Raw genomic sequence first — 26,565 nt, forward strand, 5'->3', positions numbered from 1 at the left:
ATAGGCCGTTGTGGCGAAGTAATTACAATTTAGCAATTAAACACTGGAGTGATAGATGTGCAGAAGATGAATGTGCAAGTAGTGATACTGGGGTGCAAAGGAGCAAAAAAACTAAACAATATGGGGATGCAGTAGTTGGATGGGCTATTTATAGATGGGCTATCTACAGGTGGGCTATATTCAGGTGCAATGATCTGTGAGCTGCTCTGACAGCTGATGCTTAAAGTTAGTGAAGGAGATATGAGTCCCCAGCTTTAGTGATTTTTGCAATTTGTTCCAGTCACTGGCAGCAGAGAACTGGAAGGAATAGGCTTTGGGGGTGACCAGTGAAATATACCTGCTGGAGCGTGTGCTACGGGTGGGTGCTGCTATGGTGACCAGTGAGCTGAGATAAGGCAGGGCTTTACCCAGCACAGACTTATAGATGACCTGGAGCCAGTGGGTTTGGCGACGAATATGAAGCGAGGGCCAGCCAATGAGAGCATACAGGTCTCAGTGGTGGGTAGTATATGGGGCTTTGGTGACAAAACGGATAGCACTGTGATAGACTGCATCCAATTTGCTGAGTAGAGTGTTGGAGGCTATGTTATAAATTACATCGCAGAAGTCAAGGATCGGTAGGATAGTCAGTTTTACGAGGGTATGTTTGGCAGCATGAGTGAAGGATGCATTGTTGCAAAATAGGAAGCCAATTCTAGATTTAATTTTGGATTGGAGATGCTTAATGTGAGTCTGGAAGGAGTGTTTATAGTCTAACCAGACACCTAGGTATTTGTAATTGTCCACATATTCTAAGTCAGAACCGTCCAGTGTAGTGATGCTGGACGGGCGGGCAGGTGCGGGCAGCGATCGGTTGAAGAGCATCCATTTAGTTTTACTTGCATTTAAGAGCAGTTGGAGGCCATGGAAGGAGAGTTGTATGGCATTGAGGAGGTTAGTTAACACAGTGTCCAAAGAAGGGCCAGAGGTATACAGAATGGTGTCGTCTGGGTAGAGGTGGAGCAGAGAATCACCAGCAGCAAGAGCGACATCATTGGTGTATACAGAGAAAAGAGTCACCCCGAGAATTGAACCCTGTGGCACCCCCATAGAGACTGCCAGAGGTCCGGACAACAGGCCCTCCGATTTGACTCACTGAACTCTGTCTGAGAAGTAGTTGGTGAAGCAGGCGAGGCAGTCATTTGAGAAACCAAGGCTGTTGAGTCTGCCGATAACAATGTGGTGATTGACAGAGTCGAAAGCCTTGGCCAGGTCGATGAATACGGCTGCACAGTATTGTCTTTTATCGATGGCGGTTATGATATCGTTTAGGACCTTGAGCGTGGCTGAGGTGCACCCATGACCAGCTCGGAAACCAGATTGCATAGCCGAGAAGGTACGGTGGGATTCGAAATGGTCGCTGATCTGTTTGTTAACTTGGCTTTCGAAGACCTTAGAAAGGCAGGGTAGGATAGATATAGGTCTGTAACAGTTTGGTTCTAGAGTATCTCCCCCTTTGACGAGGGGGATGACCGCTGCAGCTTTTGCCATATAGACACACAGAACACATTTATATGTAGCCTTAAAATCCTCCAATAAAATAAAACATTAATTCACGATGGGGCGTAATTTCTTGTGGCAATAGCATAGCGGTGCTGGTCATAGTACAAGGTGAAAACAGGATGTTTATTAGATATTCCGGGAAAATTATCTGATAGGTCATACTGTCTTGAATCAGCAATACTGCCTCATTCACATTCTTCATGAATAAAATGAGTAGGTCTGACTACAGCATCTTCGTCTCTTTGCTAACTACCCAGTACTACCCAGTGTAGTTAGCAAATGGCGGTAGATCACTGCCAACACGTCTTAAAAAATTAAGTGCAGTGATTGGTTACTGCCTGTTGATGTTCTACTGCCAACTCTGCGTGCGAGACGAGGCGTATTCATTAGTGGATTCAGTTGCAAAACGTTTTGCAACGAAAACGAGTTTCTATTGGACACATTTAGGCAGGTCCCTCCCCGCTTCGTTCCTGTTCCATTTTTTCTGTTTGCTTCTTCGAGTAAATGGTTTCCGTTTTGCAACAGGAAAAACGTTTTAAAACCGAATCTGACTAATGAATACACCCCCGCTGTATTGACAACATTGACCATCTTCGAACAACGAAGGCGAGTTTCACAAAATAACACATTATTTAGATTGTTGCAACGATTAACAATATTATATTGACAATGAATTACCGCCTTTAGTCTTTACATGTATTTGAACGTCTTGATTCATCTTCATGGTATAGTCAGCTGTTGTTGTTGCTAGCTAGCGATAATTTCGTAGCTAACGTTAGCTATCTAGCTACCCAAATGGTTCCTCCAGCTGCAACTAATTATTTTGATGTTTCCATCTAGCTTGCTATCAAATTGAGACAAATGTAGCTATGTATGAGGGACCATCTCTATTTTGGACCGTTTTCAAGGACTGTCAATCTGAATTTAAAGTGCAGTTTTTTTTCTTCCAGTGGAACGTCTGTTACGTAACGTAATTTGTTGCACTGTCAACACAGTTTGTACTTGCAAGGTATGGTGGCTCGGCGAGATCTCGAGCTCTGTAACGTTGCCACAACGAAAACGAAGTAGCTTTGTGTTTCACACCTCCACATCGCTTATTATTAGATAGTTGCTTGCATGTTAAAGCCTGTAACTGTCCATGTCAAAATCGTATTGTCCATTCGCGTTGTGGCTGCTATCTGGCTTGTTATTTCATAACCTGATAAACCTAGCCAGTCCTCCTGTTGTTTAGTTTGACATTTTGAGTCGTTACTTCATTGCTACTCACATTGTCTAATTAACTTTATTCTTATCACATAGAAACGTCTGGCCAAGGTGCATTGGGAAAGGATAGCCAGCTAGTTTGTAAACAATGGCAACCATGCGTCGTCCAAGGTACTCTCTCCGAGACTCTCTGTACTGGGATGAGACTGAGTGCCTGACGTACTATGGGATGCTCTCTCTACACGAGATGTTTGAAGTTGTCGGTTCTCAACTGACAGAGACAGACGTTGAGGTGCTGTCGTTCCTCTTGGATGAGACCTATCCGGCTGGAGGGCACCCCTTGGACCCAGCTGGCTGGACCAGCGAGCCCGGTGAGGAAGACCCTGAGGCCAGTAAAGGAGTCTCCCCCAGCCCAGTGCTCCTGGAGGCCTGGCGGCGGTTACAGCCCAAGGGTCCTGCCTTGGCCTGCCCTACTGCTGCCCGCCACAAGCCCAAGAGTGGTCTAGAACTGCTGCTGGAGCTGGAGAGACGTGGGTACCTCAGTGAGGGTAACCTGGAGCCCCTGTTGCAGCTGCTGCGAGTCCTGACACGACACGACCTCCTGCCTTTGGTGTCCCGCAAAAAAAGGAGGACAGGTAAGGGACATTAACAGAGTGCTGTTCATAACTGGAAGCCAACATGCAGTAATAGAGATAATGTTGTCATAATCACCTGTAGGCCTACTTTTCCCAGCAGATTAAAGTCAGACACTGACACAGCAGAGTGCATACAGAGTGCATACGCACTCTGAGTACATACACAGCAGAGTGCATACAGTGTCTGACTTGAATCTGCCTCTCAGTATCACCAGAACGTTTCAGAGTGGACTACGGGACAGAGGACAGAAGACAGGTTTGCACATCTGGACTGACTGACCCCTGTGCACAGACAGAATCACATGATGAACACGCCACACAGCAATGGAGGGGGGGTAAGCTACACTCCGGCACAATCTGCATGCCTGAACTTGTCTCTAAGAAATGTCAGTAACTGTTTCTGAAATTGTCTGGATTTGCACCAGTTAAACATTGCTGATTGGCTGGTTTTTGTGTCTGTCCAATAGGTGTTGACTCTGCCAGGCCAATGCCCGCCCCCCTACGGAAGAAGAGGGGTAAAGGCCGCCGCTGGACCAGCAAGCCCACCGCCCACAGGAGAAGAGCGGGCATCCCCGAAACGCCTCCCCCACCTATACCTGAGAAAGTGACCTGCGGTAAGACCAGCCTCCATGCCTTTCTCTTTCTCTCTAGTTTCCCTTCCATCTCTCTTTCTCTAATTTCTTTCCATCTCTCTCTTTAACCCACTTGCTCATTCACCACACTCTCTCTTGGTTCCTCTCTTGCCATTATACATGTGTCTGAGTCTCTCTCTCTGGCTTACATCCATTTTCTATCTCACTTCTAATGAGAAGCTGTAAGCACCATCACCCCAACAGTCCTTAATAACAGTGATGATACTAAAAATCTCTGCCATATCAGAATGTCCCAGGCACCACCTTGTTTCACCAGTAAGTTTGAACTTAAAATGTCCATATCAAGCAACCTTGAATCCATGTCAGTCAGTGCCGTGTTCATGTCCTCACATAAGATAACGACTTCAGTTTGCTCCCTCTGCTCAGCCTATACCCTGACCATAAGCTGACCATCCCACCCTTGCTGGTTTGAGAATGGTTTGCATGGGCCTCCTGGTAGATCAATACTACCCTGCAGGCATGTTGGACTGAGTGGGCTGTGCTGTAACGATACTGTGAGAGCAGAGGATGTGTGAATGAGTGACCGCTCATCAGTAAATACAACCCATACTGACTGGCTGTGTTTGACCTGACTTAACCCCTCAACCTGGTCATCATATGCTCTCTGTGGTGGTGAAACTGTCTCGCACTCAAACATCACCAGGGTTTCAGACAGCGTTTTACACACTCCCGGGGTCTTTGATTGTGTGCTCCCTGCCACACTAACAAAAATAACAACCTGAAACTGAATGAAATGAAATCTATCTGGTCTGTTGTTTCGTGATGACCGTAGCACAGAGTGGAATTGGGTTGGCTCGCCGACAACTCCCAACTATCGAATATACTAGGCCTATGTCAGCCATTGTCTTCATCATTACCCGCTAGTGTCTCAAACTGAATAAGCATCCAGCCTTAATACTTGCCTTTTACCTATCCTGGCCATTCAGATAATGGGGAGGACACAATGGAAGGAAGCCTCTTTAGACTATTGAGATGCACCCTAAGAGGAATTCACACACCCAATGCACAGCTGTGTGAGTCAGCGTTTCTGTCTGAGCTCCACACAGCAGTGTGTCAGCGTTTCTGTCTGAGCTCCACACAGCAGTGTGAGTCAGCGTTTCTGTCTGAGCTCCACACAGCAGTGTGAGTCAGCGTTTCTGTCTGAGCTCCACACAGCAGTGTGAGTCAGCGTTTCTGTCTGAGCTCCACACAGCAGTGTGAGTCAGCGTTTCTGTCTGAGCTCCACACAGCAGTGTGAGTCAGCGTTTCTGTCTGAGCTCCACACAGCACAGCATTGTGAGTCAGCGTTTCTGTCTGAGCTCCACACAGCACAGCATTGTGAGTCAGCGTTTCTGTCTGAGCTCCACACAGCACAGCATTGTGAGTCAGCGTTTCTGTCTGAGCTCCACACAGCACAGCATTGTGAGTCAGCGTTTCTGTCTGAGCTCCACACAGCACAGCAGGCTTAGTGTAGTAGTGGGACATGGCATTTCAGTGTGGCATTCAACCTTAAACTCACAAGCGTGTTATGTTTCAATGGGACATTTCGGCGTCAACCCACAAGCTCGTTAAACGGAACAATTTAGTCTGTTCTGTGCAGACCAAAATAATGTTAAGCTGCCTTGCTCTATTGTGACAATACTTGTGGGAAAAATGTATGCTTTAGACCTACATACCATAGCTGCCACACATGGTTGGAATGCTGCCTCGTAATCACTAGCCTGTGGTCCAGACTGAGGCCCAGGGGAAGGACAGTTAGGTGGTTTACTGTCTTCTACATTCGGTCTTTCACTTTATACGTCCACTATATACTTGTCAACCGAGCTTGTCTTTCTTCTTCATATAGCATAACTACTAGCCTGGTCCCAGATCTGCTTGTGTGATCATGCCACTCCTTGTCACTCATTTTGCATGACAAGGAGTGGAATGATATCTCAAATTGACTGGTACCCAGGCTACAAAACTACTGCTTGTGCTATCCCTTTCTCCATTTTTCTTCTCTCACTTTTCATCTCCCCCGACATATCTCCCTCTCTCTCTCTTACCCAGTTTTTTTCAGCTCCTGTTCTTAAGAACCCTGCCTGGTAGGTCTCCTGTCTCTTATGTTGGTAGTACTGTCTGTCTTCTTCTATCCCTAACAAAGTTTAGAGAAAGTCCCGCTGAATTTCTGAATGTGTACTGAACATATAAGTTGAATTGATAGCCTCACACTTGCTGACATCTTCCCAGACCAGGGTCCGGTTTCCCAAAAGCATCTTAAAGCTAAGTTTGTTAGAACCTTTGTAGGAGCATTATTAAATCTCAGAGCTGTTTCCCAAAACCTTCGTTATTAACGTTACACTTGTAATCTAACGCTTGTCTCAGACCACTCATAGAACAGCTAAGTGGGTCTTTAGATGCATTTTTTGCCCTCCCGCGTCACTTTATACACAGAAGAGCTCCGCTAAACATAGAATCACATGGTTTATCCGCCTCTGTGACCGCTGATAACTTCCGAACAAAGTCGACTACAAATACAAAGTTGACAATGTCTTTGCAATTGATACAAACAAGCAGCTTATACAAATTTTGGTGAAATTAAAACGTGAGATGTCTACATTAAAATATACATATAGTAGGCCTATTTCAATCATTTATGGAGTTATATTTTGCTACTTGTAATTTGTCTGTATATATTTCATGCCTAATGTGTGCAATGATGTGCCAAATCTTGATTATCAAATGTTTTATATAACTAGGCAAGTCAGTTAAGAACAAATCCTTATTTACAATGACGGCCTTGTTCAGGGGCAGAACGAAAGATTTTGTCATTTGTCATCTCTGGGATTCGATCCAGCAACCTTTCAGTTACTAGCCCAACGCTCTAACCACTAGGCTACCTGCCGCCCCTAATGTTAAGGTTAGATTTGAATGGAGAAAGCTGATCCGAGAGCAGAGTTTCCTTTCTTTCAATACTATCAGTATCGACACAAGCCTCAACGACACACTTGGCGAACGTTCTCTCTGCGCGGTGTTTTTGGAAACACATGTTAGATCTTTGGCCGTTATAGGAAAGATGCATCGTTAAAACACTAGTAAGCCTAAGTTCAATCGCTATCGGGAAACCGGGCCCAGGTCAATAGGCCCTTAGCCCTTCCAGTTCTGTTGCTGTACCTACCCTACCTGACAGCCAACTAACCCCTCGTACTGTGGCTATCCCAGACACAGCCACTCCCACAGCCTGACACGTACTAATGAATGATACTGCTTATTTATCAATATGATCTGATTTTAACAACTTTTCGCAATCCATGAAGTCTCTTCTTCAGGGAGACAAAGATGTTTATGATTTTACGCTGGCTTCGTAGCGCTCAAACATAACACTGCAACCCTTTCAAATGTGCCATTTTGTCCCCGTCGATCAGAACAGCCTTCTCTAAATCAACTGCACTAAGTGCCCTGTGATCAAACCCAAAACAATCTACCGAGGGATATCTGCCCCTTGCCCTCTGCAGTAGCCTTGCCCTCACAGTCCCAGCCATGTACCATACACAGTGTTGTTGCTTTGCCTCTGAACATGTTGCTGTCTTGACTCCGCATTTGATCCCCACCAGGTTGACTCAGGATTGTGACTCAGATCGAGTAACCTAGAGAGCGGACCTAGAGAGCGGAGAGAAAGGCTGGACAAAAATAAAAGTCTGGTCTGGCCTTTCACTCTGTCCGTACGATCTGCAGTGTGTGCTCACCTCAGTCGCTCGCTCTCTCGTCAGTCTGGCCCGATGCCCAAGGTAAAGAGGCCCTCCCCTTCAGAACGAGGGGGGGCTGCCACTATGCTCTGTGTTCAATGCCTGTGTATTATTCTAGCTATCCTGTTCCTCCTTACCCCATTCAGAAAAACCAGTATGCTCTCCACAAAGTGTTCTGGAATGTTCCATGATTTGTCTATTACTCTAAAGAGGGGTGTTGGCCTCAGTGTTTCACAGAACTGACCAAAGTGTCCTCGGAAATATGCGTAGAATATTCCAGAAGTTTCTTAATCACCGTAATGCGACCTTGAACCTGACCCCTCTTCTGAATACCATGCTCTGACTCTCCAAATGACTCAAAGCTCAAACTGACCTGAACATGTTTTCTTAAAGGGGTAGTTCACTTCAAAGCCAAAGTTTGACAGATGTTTTCCTCAAAAGTGATAACTGAGTGCATATTCCACACTGTCAAGTCTGGTGTATATCCCACTGCATGCATAACGAAAACATCTGATTAACTTTAGTTTTGGGGTAAACTACTCTTCTAAAGCAGCCATCAAAATGGAGCCTTTTAACTGAGTCCCAATGGTTCTTGTGGCATCAACTTCAGTAGATACCTCTGGTCAGTGATCACAAATACCTTTCTCAGAATTCAAACAACCCAACTGATTCTGGTTTACTAAAACAAAAAGAGACTAAACCCATTCTGGAATCTCAATTAAAAAATGTCAAACTGGTCTCAGAGATCCATTGATCTCAGTCCTCTTGTCAGTCTGAACTCGAATTCTATCCTTTATATGAACATAAAATGGCCGCCGACAGCTTCTCTGGAACCTTTGCTCGAGCAGTTCTGAGGAAAATGACCCAACAGTGTTGTGTTAAGGGCTGTGTAACCGCATGCTGTATCTCATCTCTGACCCCTGAATGAGCTCCCAGTGTGGGGAGCAGAGATAGATGGGACAGTCCAGTCCAATGCTGCCTCACAGCATTCAGACCAAACCCATTACTACCTCTACTATCTTACCAGTCAGTTTGTTTTCACATAATCAGTTCCTTTTCTCAGTTCAAGCGTTTCAGTTACAGTATTTCACTTATTTGTGGTTACAATTTCTTATGCCAAACTGTAACCTACGTTTAGAAGCGACGTAAAACTGTCCACCTAAACCGTAATGTTAAACAGTGGATTTGGAGGCATCAAAAACAATTCAAACTCCAAGTGATTGCCTTTGAACCAGTGTTAAGCTTGCCTGCTTGATCTTGAGAAACAACCAAATTGACAGATATCCAATCCAACTGTGCTTGTCTCTTTCTCTCTCTTTCTCTCCTTTCTCTATGTTCGCAGTTCAAAACAGACCGACTCGTGTGTCAGGAAAAAACATCCTCTCACACACACTGAGAGGGAGAGAACGAACACTAAATGCTCAAACCACACAAACCAAAAAAAGAAAGAGAGCTTTGGTCAAAGGGGAATAGAGAGAGGTCTATCTACCTGTCTCTCTCTATCCCAACCTCTCTCCCTCCCTCCCTCTCTTGGTCTGTCGTTCAGCAGAAAAACGGATCGATAAAGAGTTGAAGCTCTTCGCACCAAGTGACTCCTCGTAAATGGGTACTTTTCTGTGGGGTGAATGGAGAATCTAACCAACTCCTTGTTTTAAAGGGAGAAAATGAAAGTTGTGCCTCCTAATGTTCTGTCTAAATGGATCTATCTGTCTCTGATGAAGCGTAAAGTACTCTGTAACCTTAACAAAATCACTATGTACCCATTGTTTTTAAGGGCCTTCCTTTCCTGGTGCTCTCAGCAAGTCCATTTTTCACAAGTAGGTAGGAAGGAGCAGTCATTTAGAAGTATGGGGACATTGTGTAGTAGGTGTTGATGTCACAGTTCCCACACAGTATGTGACCCATGTCGCTAGACTTGTACATTGCAAAAGTGCACAATTGTTACAGTTTTACTCAGTTTATTATTTATCTGAAATGTTTTACCATATCGACAATTGACAGGGGTATTATGCAGTCCTGGTAACTTTCAGATGTTATTAGTTTGAAGCTGACTTTCAGTTTCCTCTCAGAGCAGTACTGTGCCTTGTCAGCTGCACATCCTGTTTTAGCTGATTTGACACCCTGCTGGCAGGGAGAGATAAATGTATCCCCTAGAGCAGGGCTTCCCAAACTGGGTCCTGGGGTGCACATTTAGGTTTTTGCCCTAGCGCTACACAGCTGATTCAAATAATCAACTAATCATCCAGTTTTGATTATTTGTGTCAGCTGTATAGTGCTTGGTCAAAAACCAAAACGTGCACCCCTTAGGGTCCCCTGGATCGAGTTTGGAAATACTGCCTTAGGAACAAACCATGTATTTTCTGATACGAAATGCCCTCAAATTGACAATGTATTTCCTGAAAGGGTCCATGATTTTACATGCAGAACCATCTCCCCAGAGTAACAATGGGGAGATGTTGGTGAGACATTGGAGTAGTGATGAGAGAAGGCAACCCTTCAACTATATTTCACAACATGTCAGATTATAGGGCTGTGTGCATTTAGTCTTATTTTCGGGACTGTATGCGTCTTACTGTTCTCTATCAACCTCATTGACAAATGTCCTAAGAGCTGCTGTATCAATAGAGACAGAAATGTTCCTTGTACCATAACTTTGCCTCCTGGAAGAAAAAAAAAATTTCAAAACACCTTCTGTATCCGATTTCTTTGTGTGCAAACTAACAGTTGAACTTCATGAAATATGATCATGATTATCATATTTGGCCTAATGTGATATAAGACATATTTTAGCTATCTACTTGCAGTTGATCTTAAGATACATTTTTGTTACTGTGTTGTACATCAGAGCATGTTTTCAATGTTGGCAGCAAATGTAGGAGATCTGTCTAACCTGAGGATGTCTAACCTCCCCGATGGTCCAAGTAGTATGTGTTTTTATCGCCTCCTCATTGCAACCTTATAAAGCAAAGAAAGAAGGAACCAGTGTTTGGTTTTCTCTTACAAATGTTAAGAAATTCATAATCAATTCAACATTTGCATTTCTAATGTTGGCATTTTCCAAAGCTGCCCCCTCCAGAGGCTGTCCCCCATGGCCCTGAACAATAATGTGGATGGAGACAAAGAACTAAAATTAATCACATATTCTAAGGCACAGTCATGTCCCTGGTTCATTTGGTACAACATTCCAGTTTAAATTGTATGGTTCTATTTCTTGTGTCCTCGTTAGAGGAAGCAACTATTTGTCAGTTTCTCCTTTACCCAAACCTGGCTCAGTGTCTTCAGAGACCAAGGTATGTTTAGGTACCCAGTTCCTTGTGTATGGTACTACTACCCCCCCCCCCCCCCCCCCCCCCATCCTTTCCTTTCTGCCCTTTCCGTTCCATATTCCTTGTCTCTCACACTTTAAAAAAAATCCAGTTCTACTCTTTATCGTTGCTCCATTTTCTGTTACATGAAGTTGGGGAGGGCAAGGTGGGTGGGGGTAAATCCAGATACACAGTTTGACAAATTATCCTCCATGTTGGCAACAAACATTCTTTGACAAGAATATTCTAATTTGAATAATTGTTTTCTTGGAACGTTTGGTGCTAACATGTTGCCGTGAAAGTAGTCTCAAAAAAAGTTTGCCAATCTATTTACATCTCTGGTGGGGTGGGGTAGTGTGGGACTGGGAAGGTTTGGATTTTTTGTTGCAGCGAAGTCGGAAGGCCGCTGGTTCTGCTGGGCGCTTGGTGAATAATGGCAGTAGAGGAGGATGAGACAGAGGTCTGCTTGCCTTTGCTCAGTACAGTATGTATCTCCTGACCCATCTAACTGTGCTGTTGCTGCATGACTGCTAATTCTCCTGTTTCTGAAACAGAACAAAAACATGTCACTGAAAGGTTGCTATCCATCCCAAGGGCTGTTTACAGTGTTAGAGTGACCTAACAAAATCCTACAACCCTCACAACAAGTAGCATTTTATTTATGCCTGTTTTGTGCCACCTATAACTCATTATTACTGTAATTACAGTGTAACGAGCTTTGTAATTACTCAGAGAAATGGATTACATAGTTATAGCTCTAGCTTTCAGTGCGTAGAGGTTTTGTGTAGATTACAGTGCCTGGCTGAAATCTCCTGGGCGAATAATGATGGGGGGTGGACTATTAGAACTGCACAGAGTGGTGTGGTGGTGTTTTTCCCTGATGAATATGCTTGTTATCCATCCTCTGATTTCACTCTACTACTACAACAACAGCTCTTGGTAGTGGGTGTTGTGAAAAATAGATCTGGTTAGTCATACAGTAAATCCTCAGTGATGCTCTTCTTGACCCGACCAAGTCATATTTGTTCCCACTGTCAGGTTAGTGATGGTAGACGGCCTGGTTGCTATTACATTCACCTCTGTGCTCCACAGCTGTCTTCAGTTCTGCCTTGCCTGTATCACTCTTAAAGACAGACTTTTGTTATCAACTGTAGTTAATGACACAGCAGTGTCCTACACCAAATCAAATCCAAGTTTATTTGTCACATGTACCAAATACAACAAGTGTAGACTTTACCGTGAAATGCTTACTAACAAAACCGTAACCAACAGTGCAGTTCAAGAAGAGTTAAGAAAATCTAATACCAGTAAGTATTTCTATGTGGTATCCTACACTAATCACTAGTTTAATGTCAGATACAGTCCTGTTGAATGTAGTATGCTCCCCTTAAATATTCTTTACTTTGGCACTTGTCTATCAACCCTCCCATAGCCTGTTCTTGACAATTTTTGGGATAATATTCTGTGATTACGGCTTTATTTGAAAAGTTGTCTTATCATTTTATTTTGTGTTTTTGTCTCCATCTCTCTCTTCCCTTTGTTCTGACTCAATGATCCCACCCTCCTTCTCATATTTGATTTTCACTCTCACGTGTACTTGATATATCTCACCCCGCTCAATCTCCTGCTTCTACAATTTCCCTCTGTCCCTTTTTGAATATGTTTCACCTCTTTGCACCCTAAAATCACCTCTCCTGTGCCTCCTCTACATCTACCCCTCTTCTCTCCTCCCCTACACCTTCCCCTCCACCACTCTCCCTCCCTCTTCTACCCATTCCTCTTCTCTCTCTCTGTCCCCTTTCCTCCCTTCACTCTTCCCCTACCTCCGTCCATCTCCTCACCCTCCCCCTCCCTACAGACATTCGTCTGCGTGTGCGAGCAGAATACTGGGAGCATGAGTCGGCTCTGCGCGGCGGCGTCTCCTCGGACAAGCAGCAGCCCCTGGAGCGGCAGTTTGAGCTGTTCAGTCGTGCCACCTCCGTGCTGCGCGCCCGCGACCTGGGCTCCATCATCTGCGACATCAAGTTCTCAGAGCTGGACAACCTGGAGGCCTTCTGGGGGGACTATCTGAGTGGAGCGCTGCTAGAGGCCCTGAAGGGGGTGTTCATCACAGACTCTCTGCGGAGGGCGGCGGGGAGAGAGGGGGTCCGGCTGCTGATCAGTGTGGACCAGGATGACTACGAGGAGGGTCGCAGACTGCTGCTGGACGCACAGGAACAACAGGCCGGCTGCTGGGGACGAGACAGGTGAGCCTCACTGCTCTCTCCATTCTGGTTCTGTTATACTGTGTTAGTAAGCTGGTTTCTTAAAGTACTTATCTGTTATGTGGTATGTACTGGGGCCATGCTGACCACTACAGGGGGTGGGGGGGTCATAGATATGGACTTGACTGGTGGTCATGAATTGGAATAGCTATGTAATGCCACCAATAACCACTAGATGGCAAACTTTGCCCACAGGCATCAGAGCCATATACACTACCTGGTCTCACGTTGTCATACTTCCTAGACCCAACCTGAGAAAGCTGGTTATGGACGTTCGGCTCTGACAGACAGACAGTCAGCTGTGCGAGGTTGTGTTAATCATTTTCGGCTCACGACAGTTCACACAACAGTTCTAGAATCCTCAGAGACAATGAATAATAGTTGTAATTCTAACCACCGTCCTCCACTATGTTCCCTCTGCAGGTCATGAGCCCAAGGATAGAGGAATGAAAAGGAGAATAAAATATGAAGAGGAACATTTTCTTTTTTCTCTCCTTTTTAAGTCTCTCATGCTGAGAATAGAGGATACACAGCCACTCCTAGGTCAGGGGAATAGTCCCCAGGGAAAACAGCCAAACTTGAAGTGAAGGCAAACTGGACTAAAAGACTTGACACACGGTTCTGTTTGGAATTGATAACACAAGTTGCACTGAGCCTAGATGCCCTCACGGCACTGAGGAAGAGAGTGCCTCTGAGACACACAGAGAGAAACTAAACTTCCACTGTAACACACACACAAACTACCACTGTATCTAACATACACGCTCTGTAAAATCATCCACACGATGAACCATCAGCGCTGCCTGTAAGACTCATTGAAGCCTAGAGACATTTCTTGCTAACAGTGACAGCCCAGATACCAACTAGACTGTGCGCTAATGCTGAGAATCTCTGGTTATGTTTGAGGAGCGTGTGAGATGCCCTGCAAGGCGAACTTCACCCGCCTAAATATTAGTTTGCGTTTCCATTGAAATGTATGATTTTGAAAAGATGAGCGAGACTGCAGCTCTCAGACACTGAGGGAGAGATGATGGGGAAATGAGATTATGTTTTGACCTTTTGGGAGAGAATTAGAAATAGATGGCGAAGTGAAGACTACCTGAGGACAGTGTAGTGGACAAATCGCTGGTCCTTCGAGAACTCCAGTCCACACACACACACACACACACACACACACACACACACACACACACACACACACACACCATGATCACAAGCCACTGGTAGTCCCATCACTGTGCCATGCTAACCCAGGGCCTGATAGCTGTGGTCAGTGGCCATCTCATCTCAGATGCCAGGAGATGATGGGAGTGATTACCTCTCAACCTCAGCCAACCATGGAGAACTCATCACATCACCACAAGTTGTTGAACAGCAGCTGGGATAACACACACTAGGCTGTGCTCACCCCGGCTTCCAGCAAGGCCACTGCCTTTCCCATTGGAACTGGAGCACAGGACAGTGCTTCAGTCAATAAAACTGATGTGGAGGAGATCAAAATCAGAAGGATACATCCTAGTTCCACTCAGCCCTGCCTTGTAGGCCCCACTAGAGTGGCTCACAGAGCGCTGTCTGTCTCTAGTCTAGTCACCCTGGTGGAACTAATGCCTGAACTCCTCTGAGTGGGATCAATAACCCCCTCTGTCTCTCCACCACCACCATGGGAGGAGAAGGAGTAAGGGGAAAGAGAGGAGAGGTAGGAGAAGGGGGAAGAGGGAGAGGGGGGAAGGATCCCCACCTCCATCCCGCCTTTCAGCTCCTGGACAGCCGCCTCATCCTCTGCAGGATAAGTCTCCTGGTGCAACCAGGCTGCCTGGTCTGCTACAGCACTGTGTCTGGTTCACACAGCCCTATGGGACCAGGGATGGAGGCACTCAGGAAAACCTTAGTAGTGTTTTGCTTTTTCTGTGTTTTGGTATATGGATTCGTTAGTGTAGCTTTGTATTGTTCATAAGAGAAAATAACAAAAATACTGTGTGTTCTAGTTCATTAACTTAGGGTGAACTTTTGTTTAAGTAGCTGGATATTTTATTTAGGCACTGCAAAAGTGCTGTATATTAGTTTAATATATTAGTGGAAAGTTGGAATTATTTCAAATAAAAATAAATGATTTATCAAAGGTTTATTGCATCTATGATGTAACCGTGTCTTCAGAACATATTCACACCCCTTGACTTTTTCCATATTTTGTTGTTACAGCCTGAATTTTAAATGTATTAAATTGAGATGTGTCACTGGCCTACACACAATATCCCATAATGTCCAAGTGGGATAATGTTTTTACAAATGTATTACAAATTAAAAGCGGAAATGTCTTGTCCAAAAGTATTCAACCCCTTTATTATGGCAGACCTAAATAAGTTCAGGAGTTAAACAATAAAAAAGAATTATGCAATTTAACATGTTTAACATGACCTTTGAATGACTAGCTCATCTCTGCACCACACACATACAATTCATTATCTGTAAGGTCCCTCAGTTGAGCAGAGATTCAACCACAAAGACCAGGGAGGTTTTCCAATAGGTAGATGGGTAAAAAAAAAAAAACAGACATTGAATATCCCTTTGAGCATGATGAAGTTATTCATTTCACTTTGGACGGTGTATCAATACACCCAGTAACTACAAAGATACGTGTCCTTCCTAACTCAGTTGCCAGAGAGGAAGGAAACTGCTCAGGCATTTCACCATGAGGCCAATGGTGACATTAAAACAGTTACATAGTTTAATTGTTGTGATAGGAGAACTGGGGATTGATCAACAACATTGTAGTTACTCCACAATACTGACCTAAATTACAGAGTGTAAAGAAGGAAGCCTGTACAGAATACAAATATTCCAAAACATGCATCCTGTTTGCAATAAGGCACTAAAGTAAAAATGGCAACAAAATTAACTTTGTCCTGAATACAAAGCGTTATGTTTGGGGCAAATCCAACACATCACAGAGTACCACATCATATTTTCAAGCATGGTGGTGGCTGCGTCATGTTATGGGTATGCTTTTTATCAGGAAGAACTAGCAAGTTTTTACTTATAAAAATAAACTGAATAGAGCGAAGCACATGCAAAATGATAGAGGAAAACCTGGTTCGGTCTGCTTTCCAACAGACACTGGGAGACAAATTCACCTTTCAGCAGGACAATAACTTTAAACACAAGGCCAAATATACACTGGAGTTGCTTACCAAGACGACATTGAATGATCCCGAGTGGCCTAATTAGTTTTAACTTAAATCAGCTTGAACATCTATGGCAAGATTGAAATGGCTGTCTAGCAATGATCAACAATCAACCTAACAGAGCTTGAAGAATTTTTTAAAGAATAATGTGCAAATATTGTACAATCCACATGTGCAAAGCTCTTAGACTTACCATGAAAGTCTCACAGCTGTAATCACTGCCAAAGGTGATTCTAACATGTATTGACTCAGGGGTGTGAATACTTATATACATTTATTTAACCAGGCAAGTCAGTTAAGAACAACTTTTTCACTTCCTCATTATGAGGCATTGTGTGTAGATGGGTGAGAAAAATGTATTTAATACGTTTTGAATTCAGGCTGTAACAACAAAATGTGGAATAAGTCAAGGAGTATGAATACTTAAGGCACTGTGCATGGTTGTTTTTTTGGTTCATCTGTCTTTGTAAGTAGCATTGAAAGATACTGTTTGGACCACTGTTAGTTGTAAGAACAAGAACTGTAAAGTAATGTACAAAGTGCACACATTTGAAAGAGGCATATTTGTTTTTTAACAATGTATTTAATATGTCAACTTAAACAACATGAGGAAAAGGGCTTTGAAGAAAATGTAGCAAACTTTTCAACTTCCTTTTTTTGCAAAAACACCCAGAAAGGAAATATTTCTTATTTAATGCATGTATGCCTGAATTCTACTAAAACCATATGAACTAGGAACTGAAAGTGGGCTTTTTTGACCACAAACCACTAACATCTCATGCTGAGGCTCCAGACCCACATATTTGACAACATTTAAGAAAACAGACTGAACATGACTTCATCGTTCCACTTGTGAGTCTTGTGCCAGGCCCTGAAGCAGTTTCTGCCCGGTATGAGACAGAGGGCCACCTGACAGGCCTCACACTGCCAGATGGTCTTCATCCACTCTTTCTCCTGTTTACACCACACACAGGCCTTCCTGCCCTGGGTGGCCCTCTGCGACCGACAGACAGACAAGGGGTTGTTCAGCGGGACAGGGCAGCACCTCGCCCTCTTCTTCATCTTCCTCTCAGGGGGGGTGGGAACGGCCGCACCACTGCACCTGGCCCTCTTCCTGTTCTTCTTCCTCATCTTCTTCCTCTCAGGGGATGTGGAAAAGGCTTCACCACTAGATGGGGATGTGGCTACACCTGACTTCAAGGTAGGGCTTGTCGCTACCTTAGATCTCAAGGTAAATGTAGTTACACCTATCTCACAGGTAGGGGGTGTGGCTGTAGGTGGCCTACGTCTAATCTCCACTAGGTTAGGGGTCCAGGGGCTGGGAGGACATCTGGATCTCTTCACTTGCTGAGTGGCAGGTGGGCCAGGGATTATTTTCTTCTTCTTTGACTTCCTGGTGTCTGGAGGTTCAGAGAGAGGGGCTGGCTCCAACTTCCTGAAGTAGAACATGATAGAACAGACACAAATTAAACAGAAATCTTAGAACAGAAAACAATGTGGACAATAGAATCTGAAAATAAGAAATGGAGATTCAACTGACTACATAATAGTGTGACTATAATATGAGAACTAGAGAGTGACCTGGTCCTCTTCAGTCTCTTTGTGGCAGGTGGACCTGGGATCTCCATTTCCGCTGACTTCATGCTCTCTGGTGGCTCAGAGAGAAGGCCTGGGTCTGGCTCAGAGAGGCCTGGGGCTGGTTCCAACTTTCTGAGGTAGAAGTGACACAAAAGAAAATCTTAGAACAGAAAACAATATTGACAATGTGGAATTAGAAATTGGGATTCAACTAACTAATGGTGTGAATATAGTATGAAATAACTATGACTAAAGTGTAACCTGACCTGGTCCTCTTCAGTCGCTTTGTGGCAGGTGGGTTGAAGATTCCTGCCTTCTGCTGGGGCTCGCTGGTCTCTGCTGGCTCAGAGAGAGGTACTGGGTCTGGCTCAGAGAGAGGGACTGGGTCTGGCTCAGAGAGAGGGACTGGCTCTGGCTCAGAGAGAGGGACTGGCTCTGGCTCAGAGAGAGGGACTGGGTCTGGCTCAGACATCCTGAAGGAGGTGGTCAAATGCGCAGTCACACTCACAAATCATGAATTGTTCATTTAATTGAATCGTGTAACTCTGTTACTCACAGGGTTGGGAAAAGGCACCTTCTCTTTGGGATGGTATTGGGGCTAAAACAATGGAAATGGGTTTAGATGCATGTCAGGTGTGTTAATTCGATTTTTTATAACAAAAAACGAGAACTGAGCATTTAGAATGTTTGAGACTTGCCTACTGGTGTCAGTTGGGCCATCATGAAACTTCTCTGCATCCTGTGTGACAGGTGGTCTGGGGAAAGTCGTCTTCTTCTTTGACATCCTGGTCTCTGGTGGTTCTCTGGTGGAGTCAGACACAGGGACCGGAGCTGCGTCCTCTTCCCTGAGAGAGGACATGTATTACAAGAACTGAGTTAAAGGTAGACTCAGCGATATGATGTAGATACAGAAAGTAAACAGCATAGTACGTCAATTTCTACAACAACTAAGCGTTGAAGTGCAAGGCTCAACTTCTTCTGCTGTTTTGGCCCCCTGGCTACCACGCTGTAACAGTGTGAAGCAAACCTGTGCACATGTGCAGATACTGTGTGTGACTTTGTGTGACTGTGTGAGAGCGTGAAGCCAAGTGCTCTGCTGGTCAGCTACTGCATAGCAACCTAGCGGTGCCAAATCCCCTGGTCTGACTTAGAAAGTCTATATAAAGTATGATAGCTAGAATGGCCAAACATTTTTTTTTTTTTAACAGCTGGTTTTGCCTCTAAAATGTGTTTACTATGATCAAGTTCGATCCCACAGTGAATTATTTTAAAATTCGCTACAAATCGATATATGAAATTAAATACGGATCCATTTTGACTACTAGTCCTCACACATGACCATGTTTAAATAAATAAACAATATTTAACTAGGCAAGTCAGTAAAGAACAAATTCTTATTTACAATGACGGCCTACCCCAGCCAAACCTGGACAACGCTGTGCCAATTGTGCGCCACCCTATGGGACTCCCAATCACGGCCGGTTGTGACACAGCCTGGATTCAAACCAGGGTGTCTGTAGTGACGCCTCTAGCACTGAAATGCAGTGCATTAGACCGCTGAACCAATCGGGAGCCCGACACAGACCAGACCAATGCACTGACACAGACTAATCACAGGCCGGCAGGCTACGAAGAGGCGTGCGCCCTCATGCACGCTCTTTGCACGTGTCTCTCAGGCAGGATGAAAATGACTACATCGAACATTATCCTTTGCTGATTTTGGCCACTTTCTCGATGATCCTTAGCAATGTTGGTGCCATTCAGCCCAATGGGGCGGCAGGTAGCCTAGTGGTTAGAGTGTTGGGCCAGTAACTGAAAGGTTGCTGGATTGAATCCCTGAGCTGACAAGGTAAAAATATGTCCTTCTGCCCCTGAACAAGGCAGTTAACCCACTGTTCCCTGGTAGGCCGTCATTGTAAATAAGAATTTGTTCATAACTGACTTGCCTAGTTAAATAAAGGTTAAATATAGGCAGGTCATGACTAGAAGGGATCCAGCTTCTGACAAATTAACATCAGATTTTACTTCGTAGCAGGTTAGGAAAAATTACAAAGCAGGTTAGGATAATTAATAGCTGGTTAGGATAATATGGTTAAAGTAAGGTTAGGAAAATGGTTAGAGTTATCTAAAATCCAAAAAGATTCAACTTTTGATGTTAATTTGACAAAAGCTGGATACCATCTTGTCTTGACCCATTCAGCAATATGGGGCGTTTCAAATTCAAATATTTCCTACTTCATGAGCCATCGGGATTTTTCCATAGGGATACGAGGATGACGTCGGTGCTATCTAATGGTTTTAATGTCTATGGGGAGGAAAGTCTTGCATCTAGCTCATCTCAATATCTGTGGTGCTGCTTGTGGCAACGTCATTTCGCTGAGTCTACCTTTTATATAGAAAACAGTACAGTACAGGCACGTGTAGCCTATTAATTCACATTTACTCACAGGTCAAGAGGTGGGAAAAGCCAAAGACACCTTTTCAGTCGTCTGGTGACTTTTGGACTAAAACAAAGTAAATAGATTTAGATACATGTGTAGAGTATACCTAAATGTGAAGGTCTTTAATCGTAACTAATTTAGTTAAAACAGAAACTCTTTAGTGTCAAGGCATCCACTGTTTGATGAGATATCGTCAGAGGATCCAGAGCGCCTGTGTCCAAACGTCTTCTTAAATAGCAGATGTGCTTAAAACATGAATGTTGGTTGCAATTTCCTACAAACTCGAGATTTTCTAAATTCTAATTTCATACCCAACCTTTAACTGAAATGGAAGTGTTGCTCTTTTATTTAATCAGTTCTGGGCATGCTTGGTCCGAGCCGAGTCGCATGCAAATTGGAGCTAACAGGTTTACAATGCATAAAAAAGGATAAGCTAAACATAAATGTATATGTATATTTCATAACTCACCTCTTGGACTTATTCTGGACATTATGCTTGGTCTGTCTACTCTGGTCCTCGCTTTTCATCTCCAGAAAGGACGTGGGCTTTTTCAGCCCGCGCTCACAATAGTTGGGGTCTAGGTTTTCGACTGGTGCCAGCAGGAATAATATCCGATGTCCAACAACGATACAATTAATCCGCGCGCTGACTCACTGATGTTGGTAAATTAGTTCCACGGCGTTTCTAATGTTCAACATAGGCTAATATCTAAAGTTAGAAAGACTAAAATAATATTGCAGTATTCTTAACTCAATGTACTGAAATCTTTATTATGCACAGTTCAAATATAAACAACCAAGGTTAAAATATAATCTACCCATCTCTTCCAGGTGGGCCTGTGGTCATTGTGCGAGCGACTAGTGAATTTGAAAAGGTAGGAAGATCCATCCATTTTGTGTGTAAACTTACTGTACAAAAAATATGTGGTGTAAATTTGGTTACATATAAATAAAGACCCAAAGCTCCTGATTTTGCCTAAAACCACCTTTCTATGTGCCTGTTCCAAAGTAGCATTTAGTTATAGTATGAAGCTACGAAAATAGCCTAGGCTACCACATTTATTCTGGCAATTTGGGTAACAGGTAGGCTATGTTGTGTGTGTTCTGCAGCAGTGAAAACATGAATTATTTTCCTATTCTCTCAATTTCCGCCACGACGGTAAAAGTCTTAGAACCGTGAAACACATTATTACGTGCTTCGCGGTTCACAGTTATGATGACTACCTTGTTTTAGTGTGGATCACAACGTTGATGTAACAATGTTATGGGTAATAATGTTGCGTTCTGACCACGACCACCCTTAATAAAGCCTAGGAATTTTCAAATGTCTCCATAGTTTGATCAGCAGACATGGAGAACAGCAAGGGGGACCAACCCCCAGAGAAAAATCTGACTGGGCCTTCACTGCCTTTCTAAGAGGCGGTATTATTCGATGGCCAGCCAGACTGCCAGAGGTATCCCTTGATGAACCGAGGGATGTTTGGAGGCCTGTCCTTCTCAACACAAAGCCAGGAACCAGGGACACCCAGGCTCATGCGCACCAACTCTGACTTCTGCAGAGAACTGAAGGGTCAACTGAAAGGCTGCTTTGATGGTCCAGCTCTGAGCAGTGACTTCCTTAATGAAGACCCTGTCTCTCTAAAAAACTATTTTTTCAAAGAGTTAGGGGATCTAGGCCTGGAGAACTCTGGGGCAACATGTTCAACCATGGAGGAGCCTCAGCCTGCTGTGACCAACACCATGCTCCTGGAGACCAACACCCCTGAGCCTGGCTCTCCAAGCCAACCGCCAACTGTCTTCCCTGTGGACCTGGCCGCTGAGACTGCCCCTTCCCTTCAGGAGCTCTTCCAGCCACAGATGTTCCCTGAAGTGTTCGGACCAGGCTGTGGTATAAGTAGCACTGACCTGCTGCTGCCTACCAGCACACCCCCTCCTGGTTACTCACCAGCCTGTGGATCCACCCAGGGTGATGATGGACCCAACAGGGGCTCTATGAACAACCTCAGTCTGGACACGAACTCAGCCCCGATAACACCGCTACTATCCCAGCATGCCCTGCCACAGGTGGAACAGGCTCAGTGCTTTCAGCTCTGCCGTGACTACATCTTTGAGCCAGGGTTTAGCCCATCCCACCTCTGGCCCCAGATGGTGAAGTTTGATGCTACCCCCCAGGCTCCCACCACCGTGCATCTCTCCGACCCCATGGAACCCACTGACACCACCACTCTGCTCTCCCAGCCCAGCAGCCCTCTGTCAATGAGCACCAGGGACGCCGGCCAGATCCACATCCATGTCACCGGGGTCAATGAGGTGTTTGTCATGGTGACCGAGGTGGAAGGAGAGGAGGCGGAGGAGCTTCAGAGCCTGATGACCATGGCGCCCCAGTCGTCGTGCTGCCAGCTGGTGATGGAACAGCCAGAGAATGCAGTGAGAGAGGAAGAGGGGGATGAGAAGAAGAAGGAGAAGCCTGGACGCTGCTGGAGTGGAGGGTGCTGTTTCTTCTCTTGCATGTCGAGCAAAACAGAGCAATGAATAAAAAGCAGTATTCGTTTTTTTAATTACATTTCTATCTGTTGTGTGTTTTTATACTGTATGATTTACACTGAGTGTACAGAACATTAGGAACACCTTCCTAATATTGAGTTGCACCCCCTTTTGCCCTCACGGCCTCAATTCATCAGGGCATTCTTAAAAACATGAATGTGGGCTACAATTTCCTAAAACTTGGCATTTTCTAAGTTCTATATAATTTCATACGAGGCAACCTTGAACTGAAATGGAAGCATTGCTCTGTTATTTCATCAGTTCTGGACATGTTTGGTCCGAGACTAGATGCATGCAAATTGGAGCCAACAGGCCTGGTAGCTAACTCCACCATAGGGTTACAATGCATAAAAAAAGATAAGGATTAGCTAAACATAAACATACATTTATATGCATATTTCACAACTCACATCTTGGTCTTATTCTGGACATTATGCTTGGTCTGTCCACCCTGGTCCCCGCTTTTCATCTCCGGAAAGGACAGGTGTGCTTTTTCACACCGCGCTCACAATTGTTGGGGGCTAGGTCTTCGACGGTCTAAAGATAATAGAGCTGGAGCTCTCTGGGGAAGGGATTACTGTATGTCCACCTGAAGCAGGCTAGGCTATCTCCCATTCTGTTTGTGCGGTAAATTCTGCTGTGTCTATGTTCGTGCACACAGATGTCTACCATTATCATCAAGGAATATGTTACACAAATAAGTAAATCCACCAAAAACAAGGTTCTCATTCATTCTTTTTTTCTGTTAAATAACACTGTTTCTGGCCTGCAGATGGCAGCATGAGGTGAATAGTCCATTTGAAGAGAGCTACATATAGAAAAAGCCTCACTGAATATCCAGAGTTAGGCCTATATGTCCGGTATAGGAACTGTGGATCTAACTTCTGTTCCAGGTCATTGCGTTTTAGGAATTGATGGACCATGAATATTGACCATTTAATGTTAATTGATTGCTAGGCTATTAAGAGGCTATTGTCTATTAATTAATCAGCTTTTAACAGCCACTAGCCCTTCAAAATTATCTGTGACAACAAATGTGTCACCTCTCATAAGCATGTCAGGACACCTTTTTCGTATACCTTTTATTCTATATGCCTTCTTTATACTGTATGAAATCATACTATTCCGCAGAATACAGAATACAGCCAACACTGATGATTTTACTGTGTGTTATTACCATATTATGAAATGTCCATTTTGAATTTGATTTCTTAGAAATTTCGAAATCTGTCCTCACACTCTTAAATGACAATCTCTGCCTCTCTCTCTCTCTCTCTCACACACACACACACTATCCCTCTTGCTCTCCCGGTCTCACATGCACGCGCCTCTTTCTCCTCAGCAGCAGCACCACAAACACCACGTCGCCATGGAAACCGCTGAGAGACGTCGAGAGTGAAAGATGGGAAGGGAACGCGAGCTGTGGAGAGAGAGCGAGAGAGGAGAGCAGAGGAGAGGGGGACACAATTAGGACAGCAAGGGAGACATGAAAGGTTAGGGTGTTAGCTACCATAACAGGGCGGACGCGTGCTCCCAACCCCCGCACCCCAAAACCCAGCCTTCACCTCTAACCTTCTCCCAATTTCTAATTCACAGCCCCCACCCCAGATTGTGTTCCCCTTATGCCCTTCCTCCCTTTTTCCCTGGCCCCCCATACACACACCTCTCCCCATCTTTGCACTCCATCCCTCTCGTGTTCAGACAGGCAGCTCGCATGGCGGGGATAGAGACGTTCACCGATGGAAGCTCTGGTAAATTTTCACCTCCAAAAAAGATAAAGATTTCATATAAGAGCTCAACTTTGCATAGTGATAACTTATCTTTGCATTCTGCTTCCCATGTTTCCCCTCTGCCTCTCCCCATCCTCTCTAAACCCTCCACCTTCTCAAGTATATTGCTTTTCTGTTTCAATCCACAACCAGAAAGACTTTAGTCCAATTTCGAGGCCAACTTGCCTGTGTCACAGAGAGGGAGAGAGAGAAGGCGATGGACAGAGAAATAACGGCCTTAGTGATTTCTTGCGCGGACAGGGGTTTTCTTTTTATTGATTAGAAAATAAATAAATTCATGTGGGCAACCCTTTCCCTCTGTCCCTCTCATACCCCCGCTTTCCTTCTCTCGGTGGGCGAATGGCGCTGTCATTCACATGCTCTGCATGCTGTATTTCTGGTTGTGAATCGCGCGAATATTTGATTTGGAATATGAGTTCGCTCTACATTATGTATGCACGTGCATCATGTGTCTGTCTGTGCTTGCATTCGTTGAATGCGAACATTACACACAGAATGTTTCCTCTTATCGTTTATTGATATGATATGCTGTGTGTTTTGATTATAATGTCATATGTCTATTTACATAGCAAGAGTACATGACTGGGGTTTGCGATGAGTCATTTGATTCAGATATCCAGCCGGAACGTTGCATAACAATGAGTGGTTATTTAAAGTCGTTTTTTAAATAGGCTACAACCCGAATTCAGTGGAATCCCTTGATGCCGCTATGAGCCGTTTGTTGTTTAATTGTGTATAGTCTTCAAATGTCTGCCATGAGAGAAAAGCCTATATGTTCACCCACTCAGTGGACACGAATAGGCTATTATTTGCCCTTGACTGTGACAGTATAAAGACTATGTGTATTTAGTGTTATTGGGTGGGATTGTTAATCAATGTGGTCGATATTTGTTCGGCAGCTTGCCCGATCGCCGCAGATAATAGGCTACCTTCCACAATAACACGGCCCCTACACGGCCAGTAAGAGTGTTAGTGCCGTTGTAGGGCAGCTAGACCGCAGAAGGGAAATCGATGGACAGAGTGAGTTAATTATGAGAAAATCAATTAAGAGGAGGGGATTGAGCCTTTATAAGGCCGAGCACTGAGACAGAGCACCCGCAGAGGAGAGCTGGGGACGGGCGGACACACTCAGCCTGCAGGGCTGGCGGAGGTTCATCCTCTGTCCGCCCGGCTCTGCTCTTCCATCTCGCTCCTGACTCTAGGAAACTGAGCGTTCCATGTGATGTAATTGAACAAAGGCAATGTGATCTTATCTCTTTTAACCAAAATCTATTCATGAAATACAGTATTGATCACTGTGTTGAAATGATGATTGTCACGTAGGCTAGTTGTGTTTTGTGTTTTTATGTAATGTAATATTAAGGATTGTATCATCCTGGAAATCGTTGCTATTTGAAACACATTCTTCTCACACATAACAGCAACTGGGCAGCAGTGTGTGCCTACAACACACACCACACCTCTGCTGCCCAGTTGCTATGTGTGTGCGTGCATGTGCAAGTGTCCATATATTACTGGTGTTGGGCCGCTAACATTCGGAGAACCTATTGCCATTTAGAGGTCATTATGTGGCTCCACGTGCAGTGGTTGATTCACGGACAACGTGCGGTGTAAATAGAGGGACTAAGGACTTGGAGCGACAGACAGACAGGCACGAGAAGAAAAGGCACAGGAAGACACAATACACAAAATATGCCCCCGAAGACATGATACACGAAATATGC

General features: G+C 44.5%; 2 protein-coding genes and 1 long non-coding RNA gene across 5 annotated transcripts in view; 2 read left to right on the forward strand and 1 right to left on the reverse strand.

Moving 5' to 3' along the window:
* The window catches only part of LOC120048605 (cell adhesion molecule 4-like), a 752,359-nt gene that overhangs the window by 587,920 nt on the left and 137,874 nt on the right, over positions 1–26,565 (forward strand). The window lies entirely within an intron of this gene.
* On the reverse strand, positions 1,645–3,540 carry LOC120048620. Its single transcript, XR_005477031.1, has 2 exons — positions 3,457–3,540; positions 1,645–3,350 (listed from the first exon to the last, which is right to left on the reverse strand). It is a non-coding gene; the product is annotated as an uncharacterized LOC120048620 (long non-coding RNA).
* LOC120048604 (DNA-binding death effector domain-containing protein 2-like) lies at positions 2,063–15,429 on the forward strand. Of its 3 annotated transcripts, none has more exons than XR_005477020.1 (7): positions 2,063–2,148; positions 2,842–3,380; positions 3,587–3,715; positions 3,848–3,994; positions 12,901–13,288; positions 13,502–13,614; positions 13,730–15,429. XR_005477020.1 is itself a non-coding variant. In XM_038994702.1 (6 exons), exons 2-6 carry the CDS (start codon positions 2,894–2,896, stop codon positions 13,734–13,736), a joined length of 1,158 nt encoding a protein of 385 aa, XP_038850630.1. In that variant the 5' UTR covers positions 2,063–2,148; positions 2,842–2,893; the 3' UTR covers positions 13,737–15,429. The 3 variants fall into 3 exon arrangements, 1 of the variants encoding a protein (XP_038850630.1); XR_005477021.1 differs by lacking the exon at positions 2,063–2,148 and adding an exon at positions 2,194–2,551; XM_038994702.1 differs by lacking the exon at positions 13,502–13,614.

This window comes from Salvelinus namaycush, chromosome 5 (assembly GCF_016432855.1).
Source record: "Salvelinus namaycush isolate Seneca chromosome 5, SaNama_1.0, whole genome shotgun sequence".
Taxonomy (NCBI): Eukaryota; Metazoa; Chordata; class Actinopteri; order Salmoniformes; family Salmonidae; genus Salvelinus; species Salvelinus namaycush.